Source organism: Hordeum vulgare, chromosome 1H (assembly GCF_904849725.1).
Source record: "Hordeum vulgare subsp. vulgare chromosome 1H, MorexV3_pseudomolecules_assembly, whole genome shotgun sequence".
Taxonomy (NCBI): domain Eukaryota; kingdom Viridiplantae; phylum Streptophyta; class Magnoliopsida; order Poales; family Poaceae; genus Hordeum; species Hordeum vulgare.
The window spans coordinates 298,243,242-298,270,027 of NC_058518.1; the positions used below are offsets into that span (position 1 = coordinate 298,243,242).

At 51.4% G+C, this 26,786-nt stretch overlaps 1 protein-coding gene across 1 annotated transcript in view; it reads left to right on the forward strand.

The window, feature by feature from the left end:
- Positions 1-561: 561 nt before the first annotated feature.
- Positions 562-26,786, forward strand: part of LOC123432058 (vacuolar protein sorting-associated protein 52 A-like) — a 50,002-nt gene continuing 23,777 nt past the window's right edge. The window contains exons 1-8 of the mRNA XM_045115366.1: positions 562-922; positions 1,317-1,343; positions 1,492-1,580; positions 1,812-1,869; positions 2,294-2,389; positions 3,430-3,531; positions 25,536-25,619; positions 25,862-25,942. Of these exons, the coding sequence (XP_044971301.1) occupies positions 1,323-1,343; positions 1,492-1,580; positions 1,812-1,869; positions 2,294-2,389; positions 3,430-3,531; positions 25,536-25,619; positions 25,862-25,942 (531 nt within the window). The 5' untranslated portion in view covers positions 562-922; positions 1,317-1,322. The remainder of the gene's footprint in view (positions 923-1,316; positions 1,344-1,491; positions 1,581-1,811; positions 1,870-2,293; positions 2,390-3,429; positions 3,532-25,535; positions 25,620-25,861; positions 25,943-26,786) is intronic.

Sequence of the window (26,786 nt, forward strand, 5' to 3'; positions counted from 1 at the left end):
TTGAGATGCATATGAGGGGTGCCGGACAGTCCAGGCGTTTGAAATGAATATGAGAGGTCCCATTGAATCGATTTTTTGTGACCGGTCATTGACCGGACGGGTTGTCCCGACATTTAAGACGGGTTTAAGGGGTCCGAGTGTAAATGTTTTGATGTCCCAACCGATATCCTTCAATGATTATTAAGATCTCGTATCTACTCCCTTCGTTTCATAAAACGTTTTTAACATTAATGATATTAAAAATATTTTTATATTATGAAACGGAGGGAGTAACATCGAGTTACTATGACCCGATTTCAGTGTATTTTTAAGCTCCAAGTACAATCTAATGACAAAGACAACCAAAATGATTTTCAATGTAATTTTAATTGCTGCTCATTTTGTGTCTTATTGTTCTTTTTAAGTATACATATCTACTCTACATCTGCAGAATGTATGAGGCTAGTAATAATCCCAAATAAAATGCAGAATAAATTGTCGTGGCAAATCTCTAAAGAGCGAATAAACAAAGCCATCAGTTTTCCCGCTGAAAAGTGCTACGGCCCTGCTCCCGGCGCTACGCGCTAATCGTGAAATGAAGCTCGTAATCGCGATTTTGCTCACCAGGGTCTTGCCGGGATCGTCGCGCGAGGGCTCCTTGGACCCCCCAGCGCCGCTCGGGATGGATTCCGCGGCGGAGCGAGGAACTCGGAGCGCGGGGGCAGGGCGAGGTCCTCAGCCTCACGTGTGGCGGGCTTCCCCGCCTGTTCGTCCGCCCCAAGTCTCTCGCCACCACGACCTCTTCTCGCCCGAGCCGCCCCTAGTTCCCTCCCACTAGCAACGCCAACGAGCTCTTCCTCGTAGGCGCCCTCCTCCCCGTCCCCGCCGCTGGATTGGCCCGGAGTGAAGTGGGGATCCATCGGGGCCGCGATTCCTTTTGTTGGTGAGGATGCCCTAACTCCGCTTGGGCTGTTGTTCGTTTTTCCATGCCGCCAACAATCGAATCCGATCAGACCCCCCCTCTTCGTGATCGGTCTCAGTTTACCCACTTTTGTTGTTGATCCACTCTTAATACTCCTTCCGTCCCATTATTCTTGTCTTAGGTTTGTCTAGGTATCTAAATACTAAACTGTGACTAAATACATTCATATCTAGACAATTTTAAGACAAGAATTTTGAGACGAAGGGAGTAGTAATTAGTGTATGAACTACTGCTGCTAAGAGCCATTTTTCTTTTCAGAAAACTACTAATAATTAGGGGCTCAACTGCTTTAAACCTTGTGTCTTCCACTACGTTTCAGCCTTGGGTGATTCTTCTGTATTTTTTGTTGATTCAGTTGACTATGCGGTGGACTGTTGATTCAGTTGAGTATGGGGTGGATTAGAGTGGACTCTCTCTCTCTTTTGGCTTTTACATCAGACGAGAAATGCAGTTTACCCCCCGTGACAGAATTTGCATCAGGTATTTATTCCCATTTCTTACAAGAACTAAAAGAAGGGTGATTATTGCAGGAATTGAAAAACAGCTGCATGGCGGGGGTCCAGGAGCAGCAATACGAAAAATTGTTTGGTGGGTTTTTCTTTGATGAAGACGTGTTAAGGTACCACCATCCTAGTAGCATTCATGAAAATGTGTACTGTATATCAAAGGCTTTGGGCTCCATGGATCAATGCCATTAGCCTATAATGCATGCTTGTAAGGAAAGTATAGGACACTGTTACCTTTGCTAAACATATTTGCTGTAGTGAGGGTGTTGCATTGCTTGTTTGTGCGAGAGAAGATTACTTTCTGCAGTCATGGAATCTTCATTGTTGGTTATTTGCTGGAACAGCAAGGATATATCATTGGATGGGCTGGATAAGGAACTTGAGGAGCACAAGAACTATGATGTGAGTCTAAAGCCCACTCATCTTCATTCTCCATTTCCGTATAACACTGGTCTGAATTAGCTGTTCTTACCATTGGAGTGTTGCACTTTAACGACTTTTAGTTATTAATGACTGCACAATTTGCAATTTTGACTTGTTGAAGTACTGATTGCATTGTCTTTATTTGTTATCGAATGGTTTTAACATGTATGCTATATTTTGGACCACCAAATGCCTGTTATCCGATTTCCTTACCATTCTGAAAGATGTCTGCTGTTCTTTTTCCGAAAAGAAAAGAAACAATTCCTGAAATAGTGAGATCTAGGCTATGCACCATTAATTAGCTTCCACTGCTACATACATCGCTCAGGTTATTAGAAGCACGATCTTTCTTTTCTCATGTGAACATATTAAAGGTCATATGGTTCTCTGTCTTGTTTCCCAGGTGCTAATAAGCATTCTAGCCAACGGTGAAAAACAGCGAGACATGGCAACCATAGTGGAAGGCAACCTAGGCCATATTGAACAGGATCTGATTCAAGTACGTGTTTCTGCAAGATTCAGCTATGTCATCAATATGCTGTTAAAACTATACGCACAATTGCTGCACATGCATGCCTTCCAAAGCGTTCAATATTGGCTTATTGTATGATACTGCCGACTGTCTCTTTAGAATAGAAAGATTCTACATTTTCCTTGCTGGAGCTATATTCCATGGAAAGAAAAAGGAATTTGAATGATTTAGTGGCTATGTCAGCAAACTGAGGAGAGGATTCAGGGCAAATATTATTTCTAATGATATGAATCTAGCCATTTTTTCTTTGAGCAGAGCATGATTAAACTTATTTCGAGTCTTTGTTGTCCTGTTTGCTTGCTATATATATGGTACAAGCTAGATCTATATTTATTCCTAGCTTCATTTACCCACATACTGTTTTGAACTTAAAAACATCGGACTGCTGTCTCATCTCTTCAAAAAGACTCATCTATTGATGCTTCCTTTTCTCTTACGTATGACTCTTATGTTACTCAACAACTCAACTCTAAGCTTTAGCAGGTAGACATTAGAGATGCAAGGCGGCGCCCGACCTGGCCCGCTTCATATTGAATATCAGGCAAAATTTAGTTCTAGCTAGCTGTGGTGGTGTTAGCTTAATTTGTGCTAACTCAACACTCTGGCGGGCTCTTGCGGGACCCCGCGCTGCACCCCTTGGTAGACATGGACATAGCAAAAGTCACAAATCAGTAGCGATAGGAAGTTTTGTGTAACAGACCTGGGGAAGTAGGATTTACAATTAGTGCTAGTGCTTAGACATGGCATGGTACCATTTTTAGAAGGTATTGGTTCTGATACTTATAATCTGGAGCCTGGGCCATCTGTTGTGCCTTGTATTCTCCTAACTTTTATGTGGTTCCTACAATGTATGAATAACCAAGGGAAGGTCCTTGCAGTGTTTCTTAATCTTCAACATAACTGCTCTGTGATATTTTGCATATTTCAGTCCATTCGTTTCTAAACTTTTACGTACAAAATTGCATGGAAATATCAAACTCTTAAGAGGATCTTCTTCATGTCTACAGGATTATATAAAAGATAATGACAGCCTAGTTCTGTTGCATGATCAGATTCATGACTGTGACATTGTTTTATCTCAAATTGGATCACTTCTTAGTGGATTTCAGGTATATTCTTGATTACCTGTTTACTACATGCAGGGTCCTTATTTATTTGATAACCTTTCTGTTGCAGTAGGTTACCTTTTTCTCCGAGGGAAAATATGTATGTTTTTTTATGTTATACTGCTTATGTGAACATTTAATTTTCAATTTTTCTTAAACTGATAGGCTGTCAGAATTTATTTGGTAATACACGAGACCTGTTACGTGTCAATGTAGCCCACTGCCCACCTGAACTCTATGTTGCTTAGGTAGGGTGTAGATGCCTTGCCACACTGCACGACTTACAATCAAGCCTTCTGCGGTCTGGATGCCACTCATCCAATGCCTTGTGGTAAGGAGAGGAACAGGAAAACAATGATAGAGAAAGAGGAGTTCAAAGGGGAGGGAGTGCATCTAGAACAATGGCCATCTGAACCCCTGCACGATGGGGCACTTTCGGCGCGTCCTCAACGACCTCGCGCTCAAAGAAGTTACCTCAACGGGCGCCGATACACTTGGTCGAATGAGCAATCACCCCCGACGCTTGTCGATCTTGACCGTGTCCTATGCACTCAGACTAGGAGGAGCTTCACGGGGAGTGCCATCTTCGATGTCTTGCCTCCGTCGTGTCTGACCACAACCCTCTGCTACTTGACTGCTCACAGATGCCACCTACCCATCGGTGGTTGCACTTTGAGGAATTCTGGACCCGGATGGACGAGTAACAAGACATCATCATGGCAGCTTGTCACTCCGTTCATGACGCCGACCCCTTCCGGCGGCTCATGCTCCGAATGCGGGCCACTGCACGCAAATTAACAAACTGGAGCTCACGAACAACTGGCAATGTACGGCTCAAGGTGCATTGCAAATTTTTATTGCTTCCTCTCTCCTTTTCCCCCTCCCGTGACCCGCCTCGCCACCGCGACGGCTGGGCCGCGCCCCCCGCCTCCCGCCTCCTTGCCCCCTTCCCTCTTCCCTCTTGCCGTCGCCGGTGTGTTGCGCCGTCCCTTGGCCGGACGGCCCTGATGGCGGCGGACCTCCGTCCCTCCCCCTCCTGGCTTGGGTGGTGCGAGGCAGCTCGAGGCCAGGTGGTGTTCCTTGGCGGCGACGACTTGGTGTGGCGTGGGTGGCCTAGGTGGTGTAGGTGCTGCCGTTGGTGGCTGGGCGGCGGTGGTAGCGCTCCGGCCCTGCAGGCCCAAATCTAGGCCCCTCAGGCCGGATCAGGGTCAGGACGGGCTTGCCTCGTTGCCTTCGGTGGCCTGCGGCGCGGCTCACGACGGAGATGACAATGTTGGCACCACACCGTTGCAGGGTGGCGATGGGAGCTTCACGGTCCTGTTTGTTTCCGGCTGAGCTTTTGGGCTGATCATGAGGGTAGCGGCGGTGGCAGCCTATGTGCAGCAGCACGACGGCGGGGACTTTACGAGCCCTGGGGCTCGGCGGGCCTGTTTGGCCTGGTGTGTCCCCGCTGCTGTGTTCGGTCGGCACACGCCGATGGTGGTGGAGGACGTTCTCCAGGTGGTTGCGCTGCTGCCGCCCTCCGGTTCCAATGGCTCGGTGTGCTCTTGTCGTGGTGTCCGGACGACGACCGTTTTGGACGGTGGAGGTGGTTCCCTCCTGCGTGGTTGTCCTCCTGTCGGACCTTGTTACGGTTAGTTCGCCTCAGGCTGACCGGCCTTGCTATGTTGGCCATGGTGAGACGTTGATGGTGACTGCAAGACCATAGAGGCGTATGTTGGTGGATGGCATGCTTGGTGGAGCACCGCTGATTGTCCGGTAGGTGGTGTTTTGGGGGTCGGGAGAAATCCTTGTTATTTGACACTGACATGGTGACGCTTGAGAGTGTCACCCTTCCTTCCTGAAGGGCGTCCAGTGTACCTCCCCACTCCTTGGAGCGTACCGAGGGAAACCCTAGGACCTGTCCGGGCAGCAGTGTCGTCGTCGTCGTCACTATCCTTCTTGGAGGTGTTGCTTGGTACGCGATGAATTAGAGTGCTAGGATCGTGGTGGGAATACTCAGGAGGGGACGCAGCAGTTGCGAGTCATTGTTGTTTTCGCTAATCCGCTGGTGTTGGCATTGTTTTCTCTTTCTTTTCTTTTGGGCATGGTTGTGCTGTTTGCCACATTAGTGGTTTCATGTTGTATCGTGTGGTTGCTAGATATATATAGCGGGGCGAAAGCCTATTTCGTGAATGTACGGTTCAAGCTCGCGATATCCAGAGAATTGCTCCTTTGGCTCCACACCGCGTAGGAACAACGCGACCTCTCCCCGCACGAAGACTGGTTGCGCCGGCCGATCAAGGCATCATATCTCGGCCTGGCTTCCCTTGAGCGCACCATCGCTCGACAACGCGCCCACCTCGCAAACCTCAAGGACGGCGACGCCAATACGCCGTTCTTTCATTGACAATGCACGTATTGGTGTCAAAAGAACAGTATCCACGCCTCCTAGTCGACGAGGCCGTGGTCACCGACTCCTCGGACATGGCTGCCGCGGCCTACGCGCATTTTGATGCACTGCTGGGTTCGGAGATGCCCCGTGATAGCACCTTCGACCTCTCGGAGCTCATCACTCTTGCCAGCCTGGAGGACCTGGATGCCGCCTTCGACGCCGAGGAAATTTGGCAGACGGTTAAATGGCTCCCCGCACGCAAAGCCCTCGGCCCGACGGCTTCACCGCGGAGTTCTTGCGCACGTGCTGGCCCACCGTCCTGCAGGACTTCGTCGACGTCTTCCGTCAGCTCTACGAGCTGCGTGGGCGCGGTTTCAGCTGCCTCAACCAGGCGCTACTCACCCTGCTCCCCAAGCGTGCAGATGCCTACGCCCTAGGAGACTACATGCCCATAAGCCTCATCCACTTGGTTGCCAAAATCTTCGCCAAGGTTCTGTCGCTATGCCACGCCCCCAAGCTCAACTCCCTCGTCAGCGTGAGTCAGAACGCCTTCATCCCAGGTCGCAGCCTATATGACAATTTCATCCTCGTACGCTAGTCTGCTCGCCTACTGCATCAGCTCGGCGCCCCACACGCGCTCCTGAAGCTGGACCTGGCACACGCCTTCGACTCGATCAAATGGCCATTCGTGTTTGATGCCCTTCGCCAATATGGCCTTGGCACCAGGTTCCTAGATTGGCTGCCCATCCTATTCTCGTCAGCAAGCACCAGAATGCTCGTCAATGGAGAACTAGGCCCAACAATTTGGCACAGATGTGGGTTTCGCCAGGGCGATCCGCTATCTCCCTAGCTCTTCGTGCTCGCGGTCGACACGCTAGGCCGTCTGCTCTGCCGCGCGACCGAGTTGGGCGTACAACAACAACTTCACCCACGACGCCAGATGCCATCGGTCTCCCTCTACGTGGATGACATGATCCTCTTCTGTCACACGACTTTGAGTGATATTTCCGCCATCAAAAGCATCGGGCCTCTAGGTCAACTTCTCGAAGAGCATGACCACCTTGATTCGCAGCGATGCGGATGCGCCCGCGCCCGTTGTAGAGTTGCTGGGCTGCCCCATCATCGAGCTCCCCATTACCTATTTGGCCACCCCTCTGACGTTGCGCTGGCCTTCAGCTGCCCAGCTACAACCCGCCGTCGACAAAACCACCCACATGCTCCCTTGCTGGAAGGCGCATCTCATGAACAAAGTCGGCCGCCTTGCGTTCGTGAAGGCCGTCCTCAGTGCGACCCCGATACATCAGCTGCTAGCCTTGGCACCCCCTAAGAAAACCAACAAGGCGCTCGAGAAGATCCAGCGAGGCTTCCTCTGGGCTGGGCGCACGGAGACAAACGGCAGGCACTGCCACGTCAACTGGCAATGGGTTGCCCGACCGATCTCTCTTGGCGGCCTTGGCGTTCGCAATCTCGCGCGCACCAGTCTCGTGCTGCGCACACGGTGGTTTTGGTTGAGCCGCACGGACACCACCGGAGCATGTGCGGGCCTAGACCTGCAATTCTCTGACAAAGAGCACGCATTCTCCTTCGCCTCCACCATCATGCAACTGGGAAATGGCACGAACGCCCTTTTTTGGGAGGATCGATGGATGGAGCACGCTCCATCCGTGAAATCGCTCTGCTCCTATACGCGTGCATACCTCGCAAGACCAGGACCGTCGCAGAGGGGTTAGAGGCCAACCACTGGGCGCAAGATATCCAGGGCATGGTGGGCATTAATGAAATCGGACAATACCTCCAACTTTGGCACATGATCGACGGCACGGCCCTCTCTGCCGAGCCAAATTGCCTTACCTGGAGATGAAGTGCAAATGGCGTCTACTCCGCCAATTCGGCCTACACAACCACTTTTCCTGGTTCCACAACTTGCGCCATGCACCTGGAAGCTCACTTGGAGAGACTGGGCGCTGCCGCGTGTCCTGTTCTTCCATTGGCTCACCCACCTCGACAGATGCTGGACCGTAGACCGGCTTGCCCGCCGTGGGCTACAGCACCCCGCGCGATGCCCCCTCTGCGACCAGGCACTTGAGGCCATGCACCACCTAATTCTCACCTGCCCCTTCGCCCGACAGATCTGGCATGAAGCGCTATGCTGGCTATGGATCCCATGCTCCCCACCAAACTACGAGCCCTTGCTTCATGACTGGTGGCATTCGGCACGACAATCTCCTCCTCGTCCCATGGATGATATGGAAACACTGCAATGACCGCGTCTTCAATGGAGGACGCTCATTGGTGAACACCCTACTTACGAAGATTAGGGATGAGGCCGCCCTTTGGGCAAGCGCTGGTGCTCTAGGGCTTAGAGCCATAATCCCCCAATCATGGGATGTTCATTGATTCGGAATCTGTAACCGCCTCCTAGGAGGAATGTAACCACAACTCTCTCTCTTTTCAATGCAATGAAACGTAATCTCTCTTGCGTTTTCTTGAAAAAAATAGAACTCGCTAACCCAGTCTTAGGGTACGATTGCCCATTCTAATGAACGCTCCTGCCATCCGTCCCACTACAACAAATGGTTGTGGTTATCGTCGCCCACCACATTTGTGGGTGTTGAACACGAACACGTCACGTGTACCCTCGACGCCGAGGGTGATGCACCGCAACTCACATCAAAGGAGATCCGACCTACAGCACGATAGCAAGACAGTCGGCGAATGCTTTTGAAGACCCGAAGCCACACACGCCTGGGAGGGACCCTATCAGGGAGTGCGGCGACTATGGGTTGTCCTAGGTCGGCCTGACCGCCCCTAGGGCCTCGTGGATCGCTGCCCTCCAAACGAAGAATGAACGAAGAACGAGAAAGAAGAAGAACAAGGGAGAGATATAAAAACTAGGGTAAAAAGTAGTAGATTGATTTGTTCGATTGTGTGTTGTTTCAATCGGCCGTCACCTCCACCATATATAAGAGGCGGCTGGACTCCCCGTACAAGCAAAGGACTCATCTAGTCCTTACAAGAAAAATACACCAAATCACGCCCTAGAGGGTCAAGCAGCTCGCGCGACCCATCAGACAACTTGTCTAATCCCTCGCGCGACCTCGCGCCATCCATCAGTCAACTTGTTTGATCCCTCGCGCCATATTTCGCCTTGTGGTAGGACCGTACTCCGATGGCTCTAACTCTTGCATACGATCCCGAATCGACATGATTTTTATATCAAAATCGATCATTTCGACGAGACGGAGACAATTCATGTTGAACATTTTTCCATATGAGGCTGTACTGTGGGCTTAATCGGCCGAACAGTACTCTGAATATGAAATCTCAGCACTTCGAACACAGTTTCGGCCTTCGAGATGAGATCGGACAACGATGGCCCAAACTTCAAAAATGTTCATGTCAACACCACAAAACTTTTTCATGTGGAGCACTTCTTCATTTGAATTCATCTTAATAAGATTTTCTTCCGTGTCAAAATCTGGTGTCAACACATACCCCCCTGTTTTTCGGCAAAGCTTGTGTGCCGAAAAATAACTTGCACACGCTTGGATGTCAACACTCCATCGTCCATTTACATGCTTAGGGCGCCCTAACCTTATATTGATCAGTTGCTTAGACTGTTTGTCATCTAGGTAGGGCCTCTTCAAATATTTGTTGTCTTGATAACACAAGTGCCTTGATGGATGCATCCCTTGGTGCAACCTATGTGATCTCTTAACTCGAATCGGAGCATCGGCTTTGAGGTATGAAATAAACCGTGAACAACGCCATCAACTAGATGCCAGCTTCGCCAACACGATGCATTCTCAGGACGATATGGAAATATCGACCGTGTGTCCTCATCTTAAAAGACCTGGAGAACCCGTCCACCAAAGTGTGAATGGGCGAAATAAATCAGATGTTTTGGCTCGAGATAAATTACAGAGCATCGGCTTTGATGGTACGGTTGAAGAACATGGATGATGCACCGCATGGAGTCTCCTATAGTGAGATGAAAATAGCTGGGTTTGCCCGTTGGCTTTCTACTTGTCCTCCTTTACTCCTGCCGGTTTTGCAAGAGAAGCTGGTGCACCCTTCTTGGCTTGAGAGTTTCGCTTGGGGATCCATGCCATGTTCCTCTTCTCCAACTCTCCGGCGCTTAGCCGCTTCAGCTTCCACAGTTGATAATGTGATAAGCCGAGTGGGCATCCCGACTGTGATCTTATTTTATACACTGGTAGCTCTTTCATAACTTTAGGCACTTCCGTCTTGACCTGCCCATACTCGACGACCGGGTCCTTGAAAGTTACCCGCTTCACTTTCTTTCCCTTTGTAGCCAACATGAACTTAGTTGGCTTTTGCTTACTTGGAGTTCCATCACTTTCGTCAACTTTAGCGTGCACTCGTTGGAACCAAGGGAAAGGGCAACTAAAGATGGAACATTCGTCTTTAGGATTGTCGTGTTGTATAATTTCTCCATGCGATAAACTACCCCCATCATCTTTAGCGTGCACTCGTTCGTCTTGGGAGGAGCCGACTTGCAGCCGGGTCAACACATGATCTTCATCAAGATTACTTATAGCCGGCTGGCCATCATCTTGTGTTCCATCACTTTCCAATCGTCCTTCGCCTTCCGATTATGTGGCTTGATGAAGCAGGTCGTGGTCTCTGATTTTCTGCTCGAACGAACTGGGCATTCACTCTTGTCTTGACGGCTCAATATGGTGATCTTCTATGATAATTGGATTAGCCGGCGATGCATCGACAATGTGATCACCTACGCCCAAACTGATGGGGCACTGTTCATCCATTGGCTGATATTGGGATACTGTATTTGGAATTAAGAAATCGAGTGGTGCCGGCTTAACATCATCCAACTCGGCTATGCATCGTTTTTTGTCCTCCTTTTCCGATTTTCCTGAACCGGCAATCTTGAAGGACTTTGAACCAGGCTTTATGTTTCTGCAACCAAAATAGTTACAAAATATATGTCTCATCTGAGACCAAATGTTAGCCTGGCATGAAACAATCAAAGTTGTCCATATGAAAATAAAGCTTAGCCGATATGACGGTGACAACTTTGGTTGGAACAGATTGCCACTATTAGCCTCTACAAATGGTACAACATGTTGACCGACATAATTAGTGACAAGATTATTCCTATCAAACAAATTACTTATCTCGACTGGTCTTTCAACATTAATTATAATTGTATTGGAAGATGCATCGGTAGTATAATTTTGACCGAATCGGAAGGCAAGTAAATTGTCGACTAGGCGAACATCTTCGAAGACGTCGGGAGAATGCGATGTCGGGACAACAGGTACAATGCTTTAACCTGCCTCTGGATAACTCTCCAACGCTTCAACTTCCTCTTCTGGCTGTCGTGCCGCATCACTTGGATGCTTCTTATTAACCGAACATTGTTCGGCTTTACTTTCTGGCTCTTGATGTTCATCTTTAACCGAATTTTGTTCGGCCACCTCTTCTTGTTCTTGGTGCTCATCATCTTTGGCACGGAACTCATCGGGCATGATGTAAGCTCCCTTACATCCAGAAAAATCGAGCACGTCCGGTTTGATATGTTTGTCGTTCCTTAGCTCGGTGAAGCTTGCATCTTCTATTTTGGTACACCTAGCAATAATTGGCTTGATGCACTCGGCATTAGCCGACGATGTAATCGGATGGATCCATGCACTCGGCTAATGCATGGATCCATCCGATTACACATCTGACTTGTTGCACTCGGCCTTAACTGGCTCGATGCACTCAGCTGACTTGTTGCACTCGGCCTTAACTGGCTCGATGCACTCGGTCTTGACTCTGTGCACTTGGCCTTAACCATCCCGGTGCTCAATTTGGTTTCATCTGAATCCTTCATTGTCTTGGCTTTAAAGGAATTGTTGGACTTGGCTATAGATGACTTAGTAATATTTGACTTGGTTTCAACTGGATCCACCGTACTAGCCGAGTGAATCTGTTTTTTCTGATTTGTTTGCAAAGTTTCTTTTTTATCTTGCCGTAACATCACAGAAGGGTCAACATGGTTGCTGCATGGAGGAAGGCACTTGACGTATTGTTGTAAATATTCCTCTTCATGCTTCTTGAGTGCTTCGTAAGCAAGTCGATATTCTGCTGGTAATTCCTCAAGAGTCGGTGTAGTAAAATTGTTGATGCAATCTCCTTTGAGCTTTGGCTTGATCTCATCCATTCGGGTCATATGTTTTCTTCAAATTCGTCTCTGCATGGATTGGCTTGCCCCCAATGCTTTTCGGATATTTCGGCAATGAATTGATGTTGCCGAAATTATGCAATTGTACAAGGGGTTTTGAATATCTCCTCTTGATAATTTGATCAACCGGCAACACTTCGTCTTCTTTCAAAACCCTAGCTCTTATTGCCTCATAATCAGGAACCAACCCCTTATCATGTTGCTCAAGGCAAATAGCGCTGATCTTCTTATTTTGGGCCAAACATTTTAATGCAGCCAGAGCCACCTCATCTCCTTCAATATCAGATGCTCTTGTAGAACCTCCATTCACTCGGCCATAACCATGAAGGTGGGCCGAATCATGAATATTTTTAGTCGCATATGTCGCTGGACAATTAATCTCATGAGGTATAGTATATGATGATTGGGGATAACCGGCCAAATAGCTAAGGGAAGCATGGCAGATTCTCCCATCCATCGGCATGTTTGGGGATGAACCCGCATATTGCTGAGCCGGCTGCTGATGGATAAAATTGTGGGACACACTCCTGTACACGAGGTGTCCTATATTGATCACTCGAACTCATTGTGTTGTTCACCGGCACATTGAAAGGTGTTGGCGATGCACGAAAGTTTGGATCCAAAAGTTGCATGTCGCGATTATGTAAATTCCAAGCTTCTCCAATAGAATAACCAGTCGGCCTTTGCTTGTTAGGGCTAGCCGACATGACATGTCCATTGAAAGATCTAGCAACATCAACATGATGGTTGTTTGCATCTATGTAAGGGGATTGATGATACTGTTAGAGTATATATAATATAGCTATGTACCCTTTTGTATTTATCTTATCCCAATATATAAGGGGTTTCCTGCATATAGTCCACCACCTGTATATATATCGGCCTATGGTCTCATGGGAATACAAGTTGCATATTCCTAACATGGTATTAGAGCATTAGGTTTTTTTTGCACGCACAACTCGTGCTCTCGATCCAATCTCCCTCCACCGCAACCACTGCTTTTCTTCTCGCCGACGCTGCTCTCGGGTGCCCACCCCGATTCCCGGCCCCTGGAGCTGTCTCTCGTCACCGCTGCCTCCAGTCTCGATCTCCAGGTCGAGATCCGCCGGCGCTTCGTGGCTCTGCTCTCGGCCTCCCATCCCGATCTACAGGCAGCGCTTTGACTGACATCCGTCGGATCCGCGGGTCCCTCCAGCTCCCGCTTTCCAGATCCGCCGGCCCGTCCCCTGCCGCGGATCGCCGGTCCAGCAACCGATCCGTCTCTAGCTCACGATCCAGCTCCAGCAACCGATTCGTCTCCAGCTCACGATCCAGCAGCCAAATCCCACCACCGCCTCTGCTGTTGCCTGATCAGCTCACGATCCAGCAGCCAGATCCCGCTGCTGCCTGATCCCACCACCGCCTTTGTTGTTGCCTGATCCCGTGGCCCTCTCTGCTGCCGGCTGGTCAACTGCTGGTGCCTCTGTTTACTGCCTATTTTTGTAAAAAATAATAATAATGTCTGCAGTATCTGGCTACGTTACTGTTCCTCGCTGTCCGGTGATTTTTGATGGCACCAACTACACCGAGTTCATTGGCTTTATGCGCATTCATATGCGTGGCATCCGTCTATGGGGTGTTCTTTCTGGCGAGGTCCGCTGTCTGCCACGTCCGGTTACTCCTATGGCCCCTACTCCGCCGTCGCCACCGGTTCTTCCTGCTGATGCTAATCAGGCCGCAAAGGATGCAGCTAAGCTTGCTGATGAGGCCGCTGTTCGTGCTTATGATGAGCAGGTTTTGACTTATGAGGAGGCTCTTCAGGCATATCATGGTGCTCTGTCTGTCTACACCCAATGGCTTGATGATGATGCTCGTGCTGCAGCTGTTCTCACTGCTAGTGTTCTGCCCCAGTTTGCCTATGAGTTTCTGGGTCTTCCTACTGTCTTTGAGATGTGGACCCGTCTTCGTTAGCGTTATGAGCCCTCTGGTGATGCCTTATACCTCTCTGTGGTACGTCAGGAGCATGCTCTTCAGCAGGGTGACTCCACTGTTGATGATTTCTATGCACAGAGTTCTGCCATCTTGCGCCAGCTTGATTCTCTCCGCAGTGCTGGTTGTCGTACTTGCCCATGTTGCCAGGCTGTTCAGGCCAATTTGGAGTTTCATCGTGTCTACGAGTTTTTGTCTCGGCTCCGTAAGGAGTTTGAGCCCCGGCGTGCTCAGTTGTTTGCTCGTGGCCGTATTTCTCTCATGGAGGCACTTTCTGAGATTCGTGCTGAGGAGACTCGCTTGCGTGGTGCTGGTTTACTAGAGATTCTCTTTGTGCTCGCTGCTCGAGCCCCTGCTACGCCACATGTTGCACCGACTTTGTCTCGCTCGAGTGCTCCGCCGCTCTTGTCCACTCCTCCTGGCGGCTCGGGTCGCTCTCGTCCACGTTGCGGCTACTCCAACCTGGATGGTCATGTTGAGTCTCAGTGCTATCGGAAAAAGAAACACCCGCGTCAGGCATGATCATCATCTTCAGGGACTTCGTCTACTACCTCGACATCTTCAGCCACCGCTTTGACTGAGCAGGAATTCTGAGACTTAAGCGTCTGCTTGCTGCTTCCGGTTCTTCCTCGACAGGTACTGCTGGTTCTGTGACTGATGCTTCTCGCACTAAGCAACCACCTTCTACACAGTCAGGTACATCCCCATGGGTTCTGGACTCTGGAGCTTCTTTTCATATGTCTTCTCATTCTTTCACTCTGTCCTCTCTTCGATCGCTTGATTCTCCTGTTCATGTCCTCACTACTGGTGGTACTCCTCTTTCTGTTGTTAGTCGAGGCAATCTTACCACTCCTTATTCTGTCCCTGATGTTGCTCATGTTCCTCGACTTACAATGAATCTGTTTTCTGCTGGTCAACTTACTGATTCTGGTTGTCGCGTCATCCTTGACGTTGACTCTTGTTCTGTCCAGGACCGTCGCACGCACACTCTGTTTGGGGCTGGCCCTCGCCGCCGTGATTCTCAGGGTCTTTGGGAGTTAGACTGGCTTCATGTTCCTTCCGCTGCCACCACTATCGCCAGTTCCTCCGCTTCGGTCGCCTCCGCTACTGGTTCCTTCCAGCAGTGGCATCATCGACTTGGTCATCTGTGTGGTTCTCGTTTGTCGTCTTTAGTTCGTCGAGGTCTTCTGGGGTCTGTCTCAGGAGATGTCTCTTTAGAGTGTCAGGGTTGTCGTCTTGGCAAGCGGATTCAGTTACCATATTCACATGGTGAGTCAGTGTCTAAGCGTCCTTTTGATTTAGTCCATTCTGATGTATGGGGTCCGGCTCCCTTTGCTTCGAAAGGGGGTCATAAATGATGGATAAGTCTATGTACTATGGTCTTTGTGGGGCTGCAGCACATAGTCCTTTGTGGGGCTGCAGCACATGGTCCTTGTGGCTGTTAGGATAGAATCCTTGACCATCAAGGACTGGCAGTTAGGATAGCATCTTGGACTAGCATCTTAGCAGCATCTTAGACTAGCATCTTAGACTAGCATCTTAGCATATGCTTGGCTGGCTAGCAGCCTATAAATATGTATCTCCAACCTCTCAGGTTGGCATGGCATTGTGTGAGAAATAAACCAACGAAAATTGTCCCAACTCTCCTAGTGTCATCCACAACTATCAATGCTCAGGCTGAAAGGTCTAACAAGTGGTATCAGAGCCTCGTTATCTTGCACCCTGAGCATTTCCTGCTCACCTCTCTCACCGGGAGCTGAGCAGCCTAAGCCGGTAGCAGCTGCTGCTCCGACTGCCCCTAGTTACCTCCCTCCCTCCGGACTGTCGAGCAGCAGCTCGTCAGCAACAGCCTCCTCTTCACGCAACAGCCCCCCTGCAGCGAGCCATGTCTGCAGGTCGCTCTCAGCACACGGCTACCTCGAGCATACGGCGCCGGCAGGAGGCCGAGCGCGCCGTGGCAGAGGAGCGTGAGCGAGCAGCTGTAGCAGCAGCTGCTGCGGCAGCAAGGGTGTCAAGGCTGGCTGCAGCGGAGCTGGCAGCAGCCAGAGCGGAGGTAGAAGCAGCCAGGGCGGAGGTAGAAGCAGCAGCAGCAGCGGAGGCAGCACGTGAGGCTACAGCGTGTGCCAAGGCACTCCGCGTCGGCTCCGGCAGCTCCAACGGCTCCGCGCCTGCGGACGACGGTGCCGACGCAGACCGTGCCAAAGTGGCGCAAGAGCGGACAGCGCAGTGGGCAGCCGAGCACGCCCGCGCTCCAGGTGCAGGTGCGCACGGCGACGGCGGCTACAACGACCAGGACCGCGGCCTCTACGAGGTCCGGACTGTGGTCAGGGATGTTGGTCCCAGTGTTGGGTGGCCTACCCTCACTAAAACCAACTACGTCGAGTGGGCCGCGATCATGAAGATCAGGCTCCAGGTGCGGCGGCTGTGGGAGGCAGTCCAGGACAGCAATGTCGACCACCAAGAAGATCGACGGGCGCTGGACGCCCTCATCGCCGCAGTCCCGCCCGAGATGCAGTTCTCGCTTTCCAACAAGCGGACTGCCAAGGAGGCTTGGGACGCCATCGCCGCGGCACGCATCGGCAGCGACCGTGCTCGCAAGTCCACACTGCAGGCACTTCGTAAGGAGTGGGAGAGCCTGGCTTTCAAGCCAGGTGAGGACGTTGATGACTTTGCTCTCCGTCTCAACACTCTACTGCAGAAGATGGTGAAGTTCGGCGATGCCACCTACACCGAGGAGAGAGCTGTCGAGAAGCTTTTCCGGTGCATTCCCGAGAAGTACAAGCAGATGGCTCGCTCGATCGAGTCTTTGCTGGACCTCTCCACGATGACGATCGAGGAGGCGATAGGTCGCCTCAAGGTCGTCGACACCGATGAGCCACAGCCTCCCTCGGGGCCCATCACCACCGGCGGGAAGCTGCTCCTAACTCGGGAGCAGTGGGATGCCAGCCTTGGTGACAAGAAGAAGGGGGAGCCTTCTTCCACGACGGGCGGCCGCAAGCGCGGCAAGCAGCGCAAGGCGCGAAGGGGCGGCAAGGCACAAGGACGTGCCGAAGGTGACGCCCGCGGAGGCACCAAGGACGGCGTCGCTGGCAAGCCCAAGCCGGCGCAGGACAACAGCTGCCACAACTGTGGCCGGCTTGGCCATTGGGCCAATGAGTGTCGCCAACCACGACAAGGCCAGGCTCACGTCGCACAGGCGGCGGAGGAGGAGACGGCTCTGTTCATGGCGCATGCAAGCATCGAGCTACCTTCAGCAACACCAGTCGCAAAGGCTCCCCTCCACCTCGACGAGCCAAAAGCACACGCTCTTCTCGGCGATGGCTCCGGGAAGGACAAGACTGCGGGGTGGTGCCTCGATACCGGCGCCACCCACCACATGACCGGTCAAAGGGAATTCTTCGCCGAGCTCGACTCCGACGCGCGAGGCTCCGTCAAGTTTGGGGATGCCTCAGCTGTGGAAATTAAGGGCGTCGGCTCCGTCATCTTCACCACCAAGACGGGAGAGCACCGGCTGCTCACCGGTGTCTACTACATCCCCGCGCTAAGGAACTCCATCATCAGCTTGGGACAGCTGGATGAGAACGGCTCACGCGTGCTGATTGAGCATGGGGTCCTACGCATCTGGGATCGCCAGCGTCGCCTTCTCGCCAAGGTACCCAGAGGTGAAAATCGACTCTACGTCCTTGATGTGCAGGTGGCACAACCGGTCTGTCTCGCTGTCCGTCGGGACGACGAGGCGTGGCAATGGCATGAGCGCTTTGGGCACCTTCATTTTGAGGCCCTGAAGCGTCTAAGTGCCAAGGAGATGGTGCGAGGCCTGCCATGCCTCGACCATGTGGAGCAGTTCTGCGACATCTGTGTGCTGACGAAGCAGAGACGACTCCCCTTTCCCCAGCAGGCGAGTTTTCGGGCCAAGGAGAGGCTGGAGCTCGTGCACGGAGATCTGTGCGGCCCGGTGACGCCAGCCACACCAGGAGGTCGACGCTACTTCCTGCTGCTCGTCGACGACCTCTCTCGCTACATGTGGGTGATGGTCCTCGGCAGTAAGGGAGAGGCGCCGGACGCCATCAGGCGTGCGCAGGTTGCTGTGGAGGCGGAGAGCGGCCGCAAACTGTGCGTGTTGCGCACTGACAACGGTGGCGAATTCACGGCGGCTGAATTCGCGTCGTACTGCGCTGATGAGGGCATCCAGCGCCACTACTCCGCGCCGTACAGCCCGCAGCAAAACGGCGTCGTCGAGCGGCGCAACCAGACGGTTGTGGGGATGGCTCGGGCTCTCCTCAAGCAGAGAGGGATGCCGGCTGTTTTCTGGGGAGAGGCGGTGCTAACGGCCGTCTACATCCTCAACCGCTCGCCTACTAAGGCACTCGACGGCAGGACGCCGTACGAGGCCTGGCATGGGCGGAAGCCGGCGGTCTCTCACTTGCGGGTCTTTGGCTGCCTTGCGTTCGCCAAAGAACTCGGCCACATCGGCAAGCTCGACGACAGGAGTACTCCGGGAGTCTTCATCGGCTATGCGGAGGGCTCAAAGGCCTACCGCATCCTCGACCCAAAGACACAGCGTGTGCGCACGGCGCGAGACGTCGTGTTCAACGAAGGGCGAGGGTGGAAATGGGACAAGGCGGTGGACGACGGCTCGACGCCGACATATGATGACTTCATTGTCGAGTACGTCCACTTCAAGGAAGCTGGGGGAGCAAGCAGCTCCTCTTCGCCGAGCACGTCTACCCCAGCCCCCAAAACTACATCGACTCCGGTGCCTGCTACGCCGACGGCACCACAACCGGCGACGCCGCATACTCCAGCCCCGACAGTCACCACTCCGGGCTCGTCTTCATCAGCACCAGCTCACGCAGAGCACAACCCGATGAAGTTCGCTTCCCCGCTCACTCACGACGAGGAGCGCATCGACGCTTATCATAGCGGCGAACCGCTACGGTATCGTACGATGGATAATCTACTCGGCGACCAGCCGGTGCCGGGACTGGTGCCACGCGACCTGGAGGCACAGCTACAACTCGCGTGTGAGGACGGCGAACCTCGGTCTTTTGCAGAGGCCGAGAAAGACGCGGCATGGCGCGCCGCGATGCAGTTGGAGATGGATGCGGTCGAGCAGAACCGCACCTGGGAGCTCGCTGATCTCCCTCGTGGTCACCGCGCAATCACCCTTAAGTGGGTGTTCAAGCTGAAGAGGGATGGAGCCGGCGCCATCATCAAGCACAAGGCTCGCTTGGTGGCTCGAGGCTTCTTGCAGCAGGAAGGAGTCGACTTCGACGACGCTTTCGCTCCTGTGGCACGGATGGAGTCCGTGCGACTTCTCCTTGCGCTAGCTGCCCAGGAGGGCTGGCGTGTCCATCACATGGATGTCAAGTCGGCATTCCTCAATGGCGACTTGAAGGAGGAAGTCTATGTGCATCAACCACCGGGATTTGCGATCCCTGGCCAGGAGGGCAAGGTACTCCGCCTGCGTAAGGCCCTCTACGGCCTACGGCAGGCACCTAGGGCGTGGAACGCCAAGCTGGACTCCACGCTAAAGAAGATGGGCTTCGAGCAAAGCCCGCATGAGGCGGCCGTCTACCGACGGGGCAGCGGAGGAAATGCCCTGCTGGTGGGCGTCTATGTTGACGACTTGGTGATCACCGGCATCAAAGATGCAGAGGTGGCGGCGTTCAAGGAAGACATGAAGGCCACCTTCCAGATGAGTGATCTGGGGCTCCTCTCCTTCTATCTAGGGATCGAGGTGCACCAGGATCACTCCGGGATCGCGCTTCGACAGTCCGCCTACGCCAAGCGCATCGTTGAGCTAGCTGGGCTCACCGACTGCCACCCAGCTCTCACTCCGATGGAGGAGAGGCTGAAACTGAGCCGCGACAGCACGACGGAGGAAGTGGACGCTACGCAGTACCGACGCCTTGTGGGGAGCCTTCGCTACCTTGCTCACACACGGCCGGACTTGGCATTCTCCGTCGGCTATGTCAGTCGGTTCATGGAGCGACCGACGTCGGAGCACCAGCAGGCAGTGAAGAGGATCGTCCGCTACGTGGCAGGGACCCTCGACCACGGCCTCCACTACCCTAGGTGTCCGGGGGCGGCACACTTCGTCGGGTACAGCGACAGCGACCACGCCGGCGACATCGACACCAGCAAGAGCACGAGCGGGATCCTCTTCTTCCTCGGCAAGTGTCTCGTGAGCTGGCAATCGGTCAAGCAGCAGGTGGTGGCCCTGTCCAGCTGTGAGGCCGAGTATATAGCGGCCTCCACCGCCTGCACTCAGGCGCTCTGGCTCGCTCGACTGCTTGGTGATCTCCTCGTCCGAGACACCAGAACGGTGCAGCTCCTGGTGGACAGCAAGTCCGCCCTGGCTCTGGCAAAGAACCCCGTTTTCCACGAACGGAGCAAGCACATCCGATTGAGGTATCACTTCATCCACAGCTGCTTGGAAGAAGGGAGCATCGAGGCGAGCTACATCAACACCACAGACCAGCTCGCAGACCTGCTCACCAAGCCTCTTGGGAGGATCAAGTTCCTCGAACTCTGCTCCAGGATTGGGATGATTCGACTCTCCCACAAGACGACGTACAAGACTTAGGGGGAGAATGATGGATAAGTCTATGTACTATGGTCTTTGTGGGGCTGCAGCACATAGTCCTTTGTGGGGCTGCAGCACATGGTCCTTGTGGCTGTTAGGATAGAATCCTTGACCATCAAGGACTGGCAGTTAGGATAGCATCTTGGACTAGCATCTTAGCAGCATCTTAGACTAGCATCTTAGCATATGCTTGGCTGGCTAGCAGCCTATAAATATGTATCTCCAACCTCTCAGGTTGGCATGGCATTGTGTGAGAAATAAACCAACGAAAATTGTCCCAACTCTCCTAGTGTCATCCACAACTATCAATGCTCAGGCTGAAAGGTCTAACAATAAATACTATATTATTTTCATAGATGATTTCTCTCGCTACACATGGCTTTATTTCATGACTTCTCGTAGTGAGGTGTTGTCTATTTATAAGTGTTTTGCTGCCATGGTTCACACTCAGTTCTCTTCGCCCATCGTGTGTTTCATGCTGACTCCGCTGGCGAGTATATCTCTAAGATGTTGCGTGGTGTTCTTGCTGAGCAAGGGACTCTCTCTCAATTCTCTTGTCCTGGTGCTCACGCTCAGAATGGCGTGGCTGAGCAAAAGCATCGTCATCTTCTTGAGACGGCTCGTGCATTGATGATTGCTGCCTCTCTCCCGCCTCATTTTTGGGCTGAGGCTGTCTCCACCTCCACCTAACTCATCAATCTACAGCCTTCTGCTGCTCTACATGGTGGTGTTCCTTTCGAGCGTCTTTTTGATCGTTCCCCCGATTATTCGATGCTTCGCTTGTTTGGTTGTATTTGCTATGTTTTTCTTGCCCCTCGCGAACGCACCAAACTGACTGCTCAGTCTGTTGAGTGTGTCTTCTTGGGCTATAGTGATGAGCATAAGGGCTATCGTTGTTGGGATCCTATCGATCGTCTGATGCGTATCTCTCGGGATGTGACTTTTGATGAGTCTCGTCCTTTCTACCCACGCCCATCTTCCTCGACCTTTTCAGTGGAGGATATCTCTTTCCTCACTTTTCCTGACACACCTATCATCCCCATCGACCCTTTGCCTATTCGCTCCGCTCCCTCTACTTCTCCACCTCTTGTCGATTTGCCGCCACCATCTTCCCCGGTCTCCTCGCCTAGCATGTCACCAGATTCTGCACTTTCATCTCCGGTGACTTCTTCGTCACCACCCCCCGATTCTACCTTGGCGATTCCTCCTTGCATTGTTCCATCTTTTCCACAGTGTTACACTCGTCATTCACGTCCTGTGGATGCCTCTGCGGATGTGTCGTCATCCTCGTCTCAGTCTACCTATGGCTTGCGTTCTCGTCCTCGTCCGCCTGTTGATCGCCTTGGATTTCCCACCGCTGGTGCTGCTGTTCTTGAGCCGACTTCTTATCGTCAGGCTGTTGTTCATCCTGAATGGTAGTTTGCGATGGCAGAGGAGATTGCTGCTCTTGAACGCACTGGTACATGGGATCTTGTTTCCCTTCCTCCCGGTGTCCGTCCCATCACTTGTAAGTGGGTCTACAAGGTCAAGACTCGCTCCGATGGTTCTCTTGAGCGTTACAAAGCTCGTCTTGTGGCTCGTGGTTTTCAGCAGGAACATGGTCGTGATTACGACGAGACTTTTGCTCCTGTGGCCCATATGACCACTGTTCATACACTTCTTGCCGTGGCCTCTGCACGCCACTGGTCTATATCTCAGGTGATGTTAAGAATGCCTTTCTTAATGGTGAGCTGCGTGAGGAGGTGTACATGCAGCCACCATCTGGGTATTCTGTTCCTGATGGCATGGTATGTCGTCTTCGTCGCTCTCTCTATGGACTTAAGCAAGCCCCCCGCGCTTGGTTTGAGCGTTTTGACTCTGTGGTCACTGTCGCTGGTTTTTCAGCAAGTGCTCATGATCCAGCATTGTTTGTTCACCTTTCTCCTCGTGGTCGGACTCTTCTTCTTCTCTATGTTGATGACATGATCGTCACTGGGGATGACCCTGAGTATATTGCCTTTGTAAAGGCTCGCCTTAGTGAGCAGTTTCTTATGTCTGATCTTGGACCTCTTCGCTACTTTCTTGGGATTGAAGTCTCTTCTACCTCCGATGACTTTTTTATACCCCAGGAAAAGTATATTCAGGATCTTCTTGCTTGTGCTGCTCTTACTGACGAGCGCATTGTTGAGACTCCCATGGAGCTCAATGTTCACCTCCGTGATACTGATGGTGATCCCCTGCCTGACCCGACGCGTTATCGTCATCTTGTTGGCAGTCTTGTCTATCTAGCTGTCACTCGTCCGGATATCTCTTATCCGGTTCATATTCTGAGTCAGTTCGTCTCTGCTCCCACCTCGGTTCACTATAGTCATCTTCTTCGTGTTCTCCGATATCTTCGGAGCACGATCTCTCACCGTCTATTCTTTCCTCGCTCCAGTTCTGTACAGCTTCAGGCCTATTCGGATGCTATGTGGGCTAGTGATCCTTCAGATCGCCGTTCACTTTCTGCTTACTGTGTTTTTCTTGGTGGTTCTCTCATTGCCTGGAAGACGAAGAAACAGATTGCAGTTTCCTGTTCGAGCGCAGAGGCTGAGTTGCGAGCGATGGCTCTTTTAACGGCAGAGGTGACTTGGTTACGATGATTACTTCAGGATTTTGATGTTTCTGTCACTACACCGACTATGCTCTTATCTGACAGTACAGGTGCTATTAGCATTGCGCGCGATCCTGTGAAGCATGAGCTCACCAAGCATATTGGTGTTGATGCTTTCTATGTGCGCGCTGGTGTGCATGATCAGGTTATTGCTCTTCAGTATGTGCCTTCCGAGTTACAGTTGGCGGATTTTCTGATGAAGGTCCAGACTAGAGCGCAGCATGGCTTCTATCTCTCCAAACTCAGTGTTGTTCATCCACCATGAGTTTGAGGGGGGTGTTAGAGTATATGTAATATAGCTGTGTACCCTTTTGTATTTATCTTATCCCAATATATAAGGGGTTTCCTGCATATAGTCCACCACCTGTACATGTATATATATCGACCTATGGTCTCATGGGAATACAAGTTGCATATTCCTAACGGATACATTTTACCTCGTAGATTGCAGCCGCTTGATGACGCCCTCCTCGTAGCAAGAACAGGCTGAAGACCCTTCGAAGCTTCGATCCCCAGCGGAGTCGCTAAAAAGTGTGTTGACACACGAACACGTCACGTCTACCCTCGACGTCGGGGGTGATGCACCGCAGCTCACGTCGAAGGAGATCCGACCGACAGCGCGATACGCAAGACAGTCGGCGGATGCTTTTGAAGACCCGAAGCCCCACACGCCCGGAAGGGACCCCGTCAGGGAGTGCGGCAGCTATGGGCTGCCCTAGGTCGGCCTTACCGCCCCTAGGGCCTCGTGGATCGCTGCCCTCCAAACGAAGAACGAACGGAGAACGAGAAAGAAGAAGAACAAGGGAGAGATATAAAAACTAGGGTAAAAAGTAGTAGATTGAATTGTTTGATTGTGTGTTGTTTCAGTCGACTGTCACCTCCACCATATATATAAGATTCGGCTGGACTTCCCGTACAAGCAAAGGACTCATCTAGGCTTTCCTTGCAAGAAAAATACACCAAATCACACCCTAGAGGGTCGAGCAGCTCGCGCGACCCATCAGACAGCTTGTCTGATCCCTCGCGCGACCTCGCGCCATCCATCAGACAGCTTGTCTGATCCCTCGCGCGACCTCGTGCCATCCATCAGACAGTTGTCTGACCCCTCGCGCCATATTTTGCCTTGTGGTAGGGCCGTACTCTGCTGGCTCTAACTTTTGCATACGATCCCGGATCGACATGATTTTTATATCAAAATCGATCGTTTCGACGAGAAGAAGACAATTCCTGTTGAACAATTTTCCATATGAGGCTGTATTGTGGGCTTAATTGGACGAACAATACTCTGAATATGAAATCTCAGCACTTCGAACACAGTTTCGGCCTTCGAGATGAGATCGGACAGCGATGGCCCGAACTTCAAAAATGTTCATGTCAACACCACAAAACTTTTTCACGTGGAGCACTTCTTCATTTAAATCCATCTTAATAAGATTTTCTTCCGTGCCAAAATCTGGTGTCAACAGTGGGACCTGAGAAGTTCATTCTCTCATGGTTCTTTTGCCATTATACGAGGCTTACCAGTTGTCATGCACTCTTTGCGATCTAGTTGCCACTCTTTCAGTGCCTCTGGAGTTGGGAGCAGAGGTCGCTGAACTCAGAACGAGCAATCACTAGTGGAAGAAGGCTGGATGTGGGGAATCTTGTTAACCTGGCTTTGGGTTGGTACTTGATCAGATAGTGCAGGACAAATCGGGTGTCATTGCCATACTACCAGCCAATCGATTAGACCATAACCGTCCCAAGCACACAGAGCACTGAAGTTTGAAAGCCTGAGAAAGTGAGATAGTGCTTGTTATGGATGTGGGATTAGTGAGGCAGTGCTAGGCAAGGTGAGTATAACACAGTAACTGTTGCCATCTGTCAGCACCGCCCCTGATCCGACATCCTTGCCCACACCGTAGGTGTTGGCTTGCAACGGTGACTGGAGGCGGAGGAATCCTTGCATTAACAAAGTAGACCTGAAATGGAGAGCGTAGGAGAGGCTTGGGTGGCCATACCTGATGGGGAAGTGTGTGCTCCGTAAAACTTTTAGTTTTGTGATATAATTTGCAAATAGATGTCCAACAGTAGCTCCCAGCTTGTGACCATAATCATATTACTCCCTCCGATCAATATTACTTGTCGCTCAAACGGATGTATCTAGCACTGAAATACGCCTAGATACATCCGTTTGAGAGACAAGTTATATGGATCGGAGGGAGTATTGAAATTATGTGTTGTTGGATGTCAGGTTCACATTGGTTCTTTAAGCTCGGAACTTAGAAGTCTCCATGAGAGATCCTTGGACTTGGGTGTGAGGCTGAAGAACCGGAAGGTAAGGACAATCCTGTTATGCTTTTACTGAGACTGCGATAATCTTATATAGGTACAAAAATTCTTCAGTTTAACAAAATACTTTACGAATAACAAGAGTTACTCGGAAGTTCAGTTTTGGCGATACAAAATTGAATGGTAAATTTTTAATTGGCACCAGTAGCATATTTGATGCACTGTTAATGTTTACTTTAATAGTTCAATAAATATTAATGGGCTGATACGGGAGCTTATGCTGTACAGTTGGCTGAGACAAAGCTTGCAGCATTTGTTGAAGAAATTGTCGCTCCTCCTGGTTTGGTGAATGTTATAATTGATGGAGAGGTAGGCATCTAACAAAAACTCTGCAATTTGATGCGTACTTTTTCCAGTATGATAGCTTACTTTTGAGTTCTTTTGTTCCACATGCAAGTCTTGACGGTTTTTAGTAGCTATGAGCCAGTGACTTCAATATATTTTTCTTCATGCACATCAGCACATGTAGATGAAACTATATGTTCGTTTTGGTTCCCTGACCCCTGTGTGGGCGTGCAGTAGTGCTCATGTGTGGAGCTGAACTTATGTTGCTCCCGTCAGTTCCGGTTTAGTGTGAGACTTTTTAGGTGTTGTCGGATTTTCACCCCACAGCAGGTGTCTTGCAGGCGAGTTCCTGTGGTGGGTTTCCCGGCGATGTGTTGAACTCGCTTTCCTCTTTCCCGTCCCCTTATCTCTGGTTTGGAAAAACTTTGTATTTCCGTTATGAGAGTAATGGAAAGGGGTTATTTTCGAGAAAACGCAGTGAGATACATGCGTTTCTTTGTATTGAAAAGGTAGAGTTTATGTTACAATCCTCCTAGGAGGGGCATTACTGGTAATGGAAAACCTATAGCTAGTGTACATCCCAGGTCTGGGGGAAGATGACGCGGAGACCAGCGCTCCTTCCTTGGTCCAGAGGGACGCTTCGTCTTTGATCCTCGTAACCAGGTCGTTCACCGAGGGTTGGGTGCCCTCGAACACACAGCTGTTGCGGTGCTTCCAAATCATCCATGGGGTCAGCAGGGTCACGGAGGCGAAGCCTTTGCGCATGGGCTGCGGCATACTCCACTTGGCGCGATGCCACCAGGCAAGAAGGGAAGGCTCGTGGCTGGGGGCGGTGCACGGCAAGCGGAGCCAGGCGATGACGTCTTGC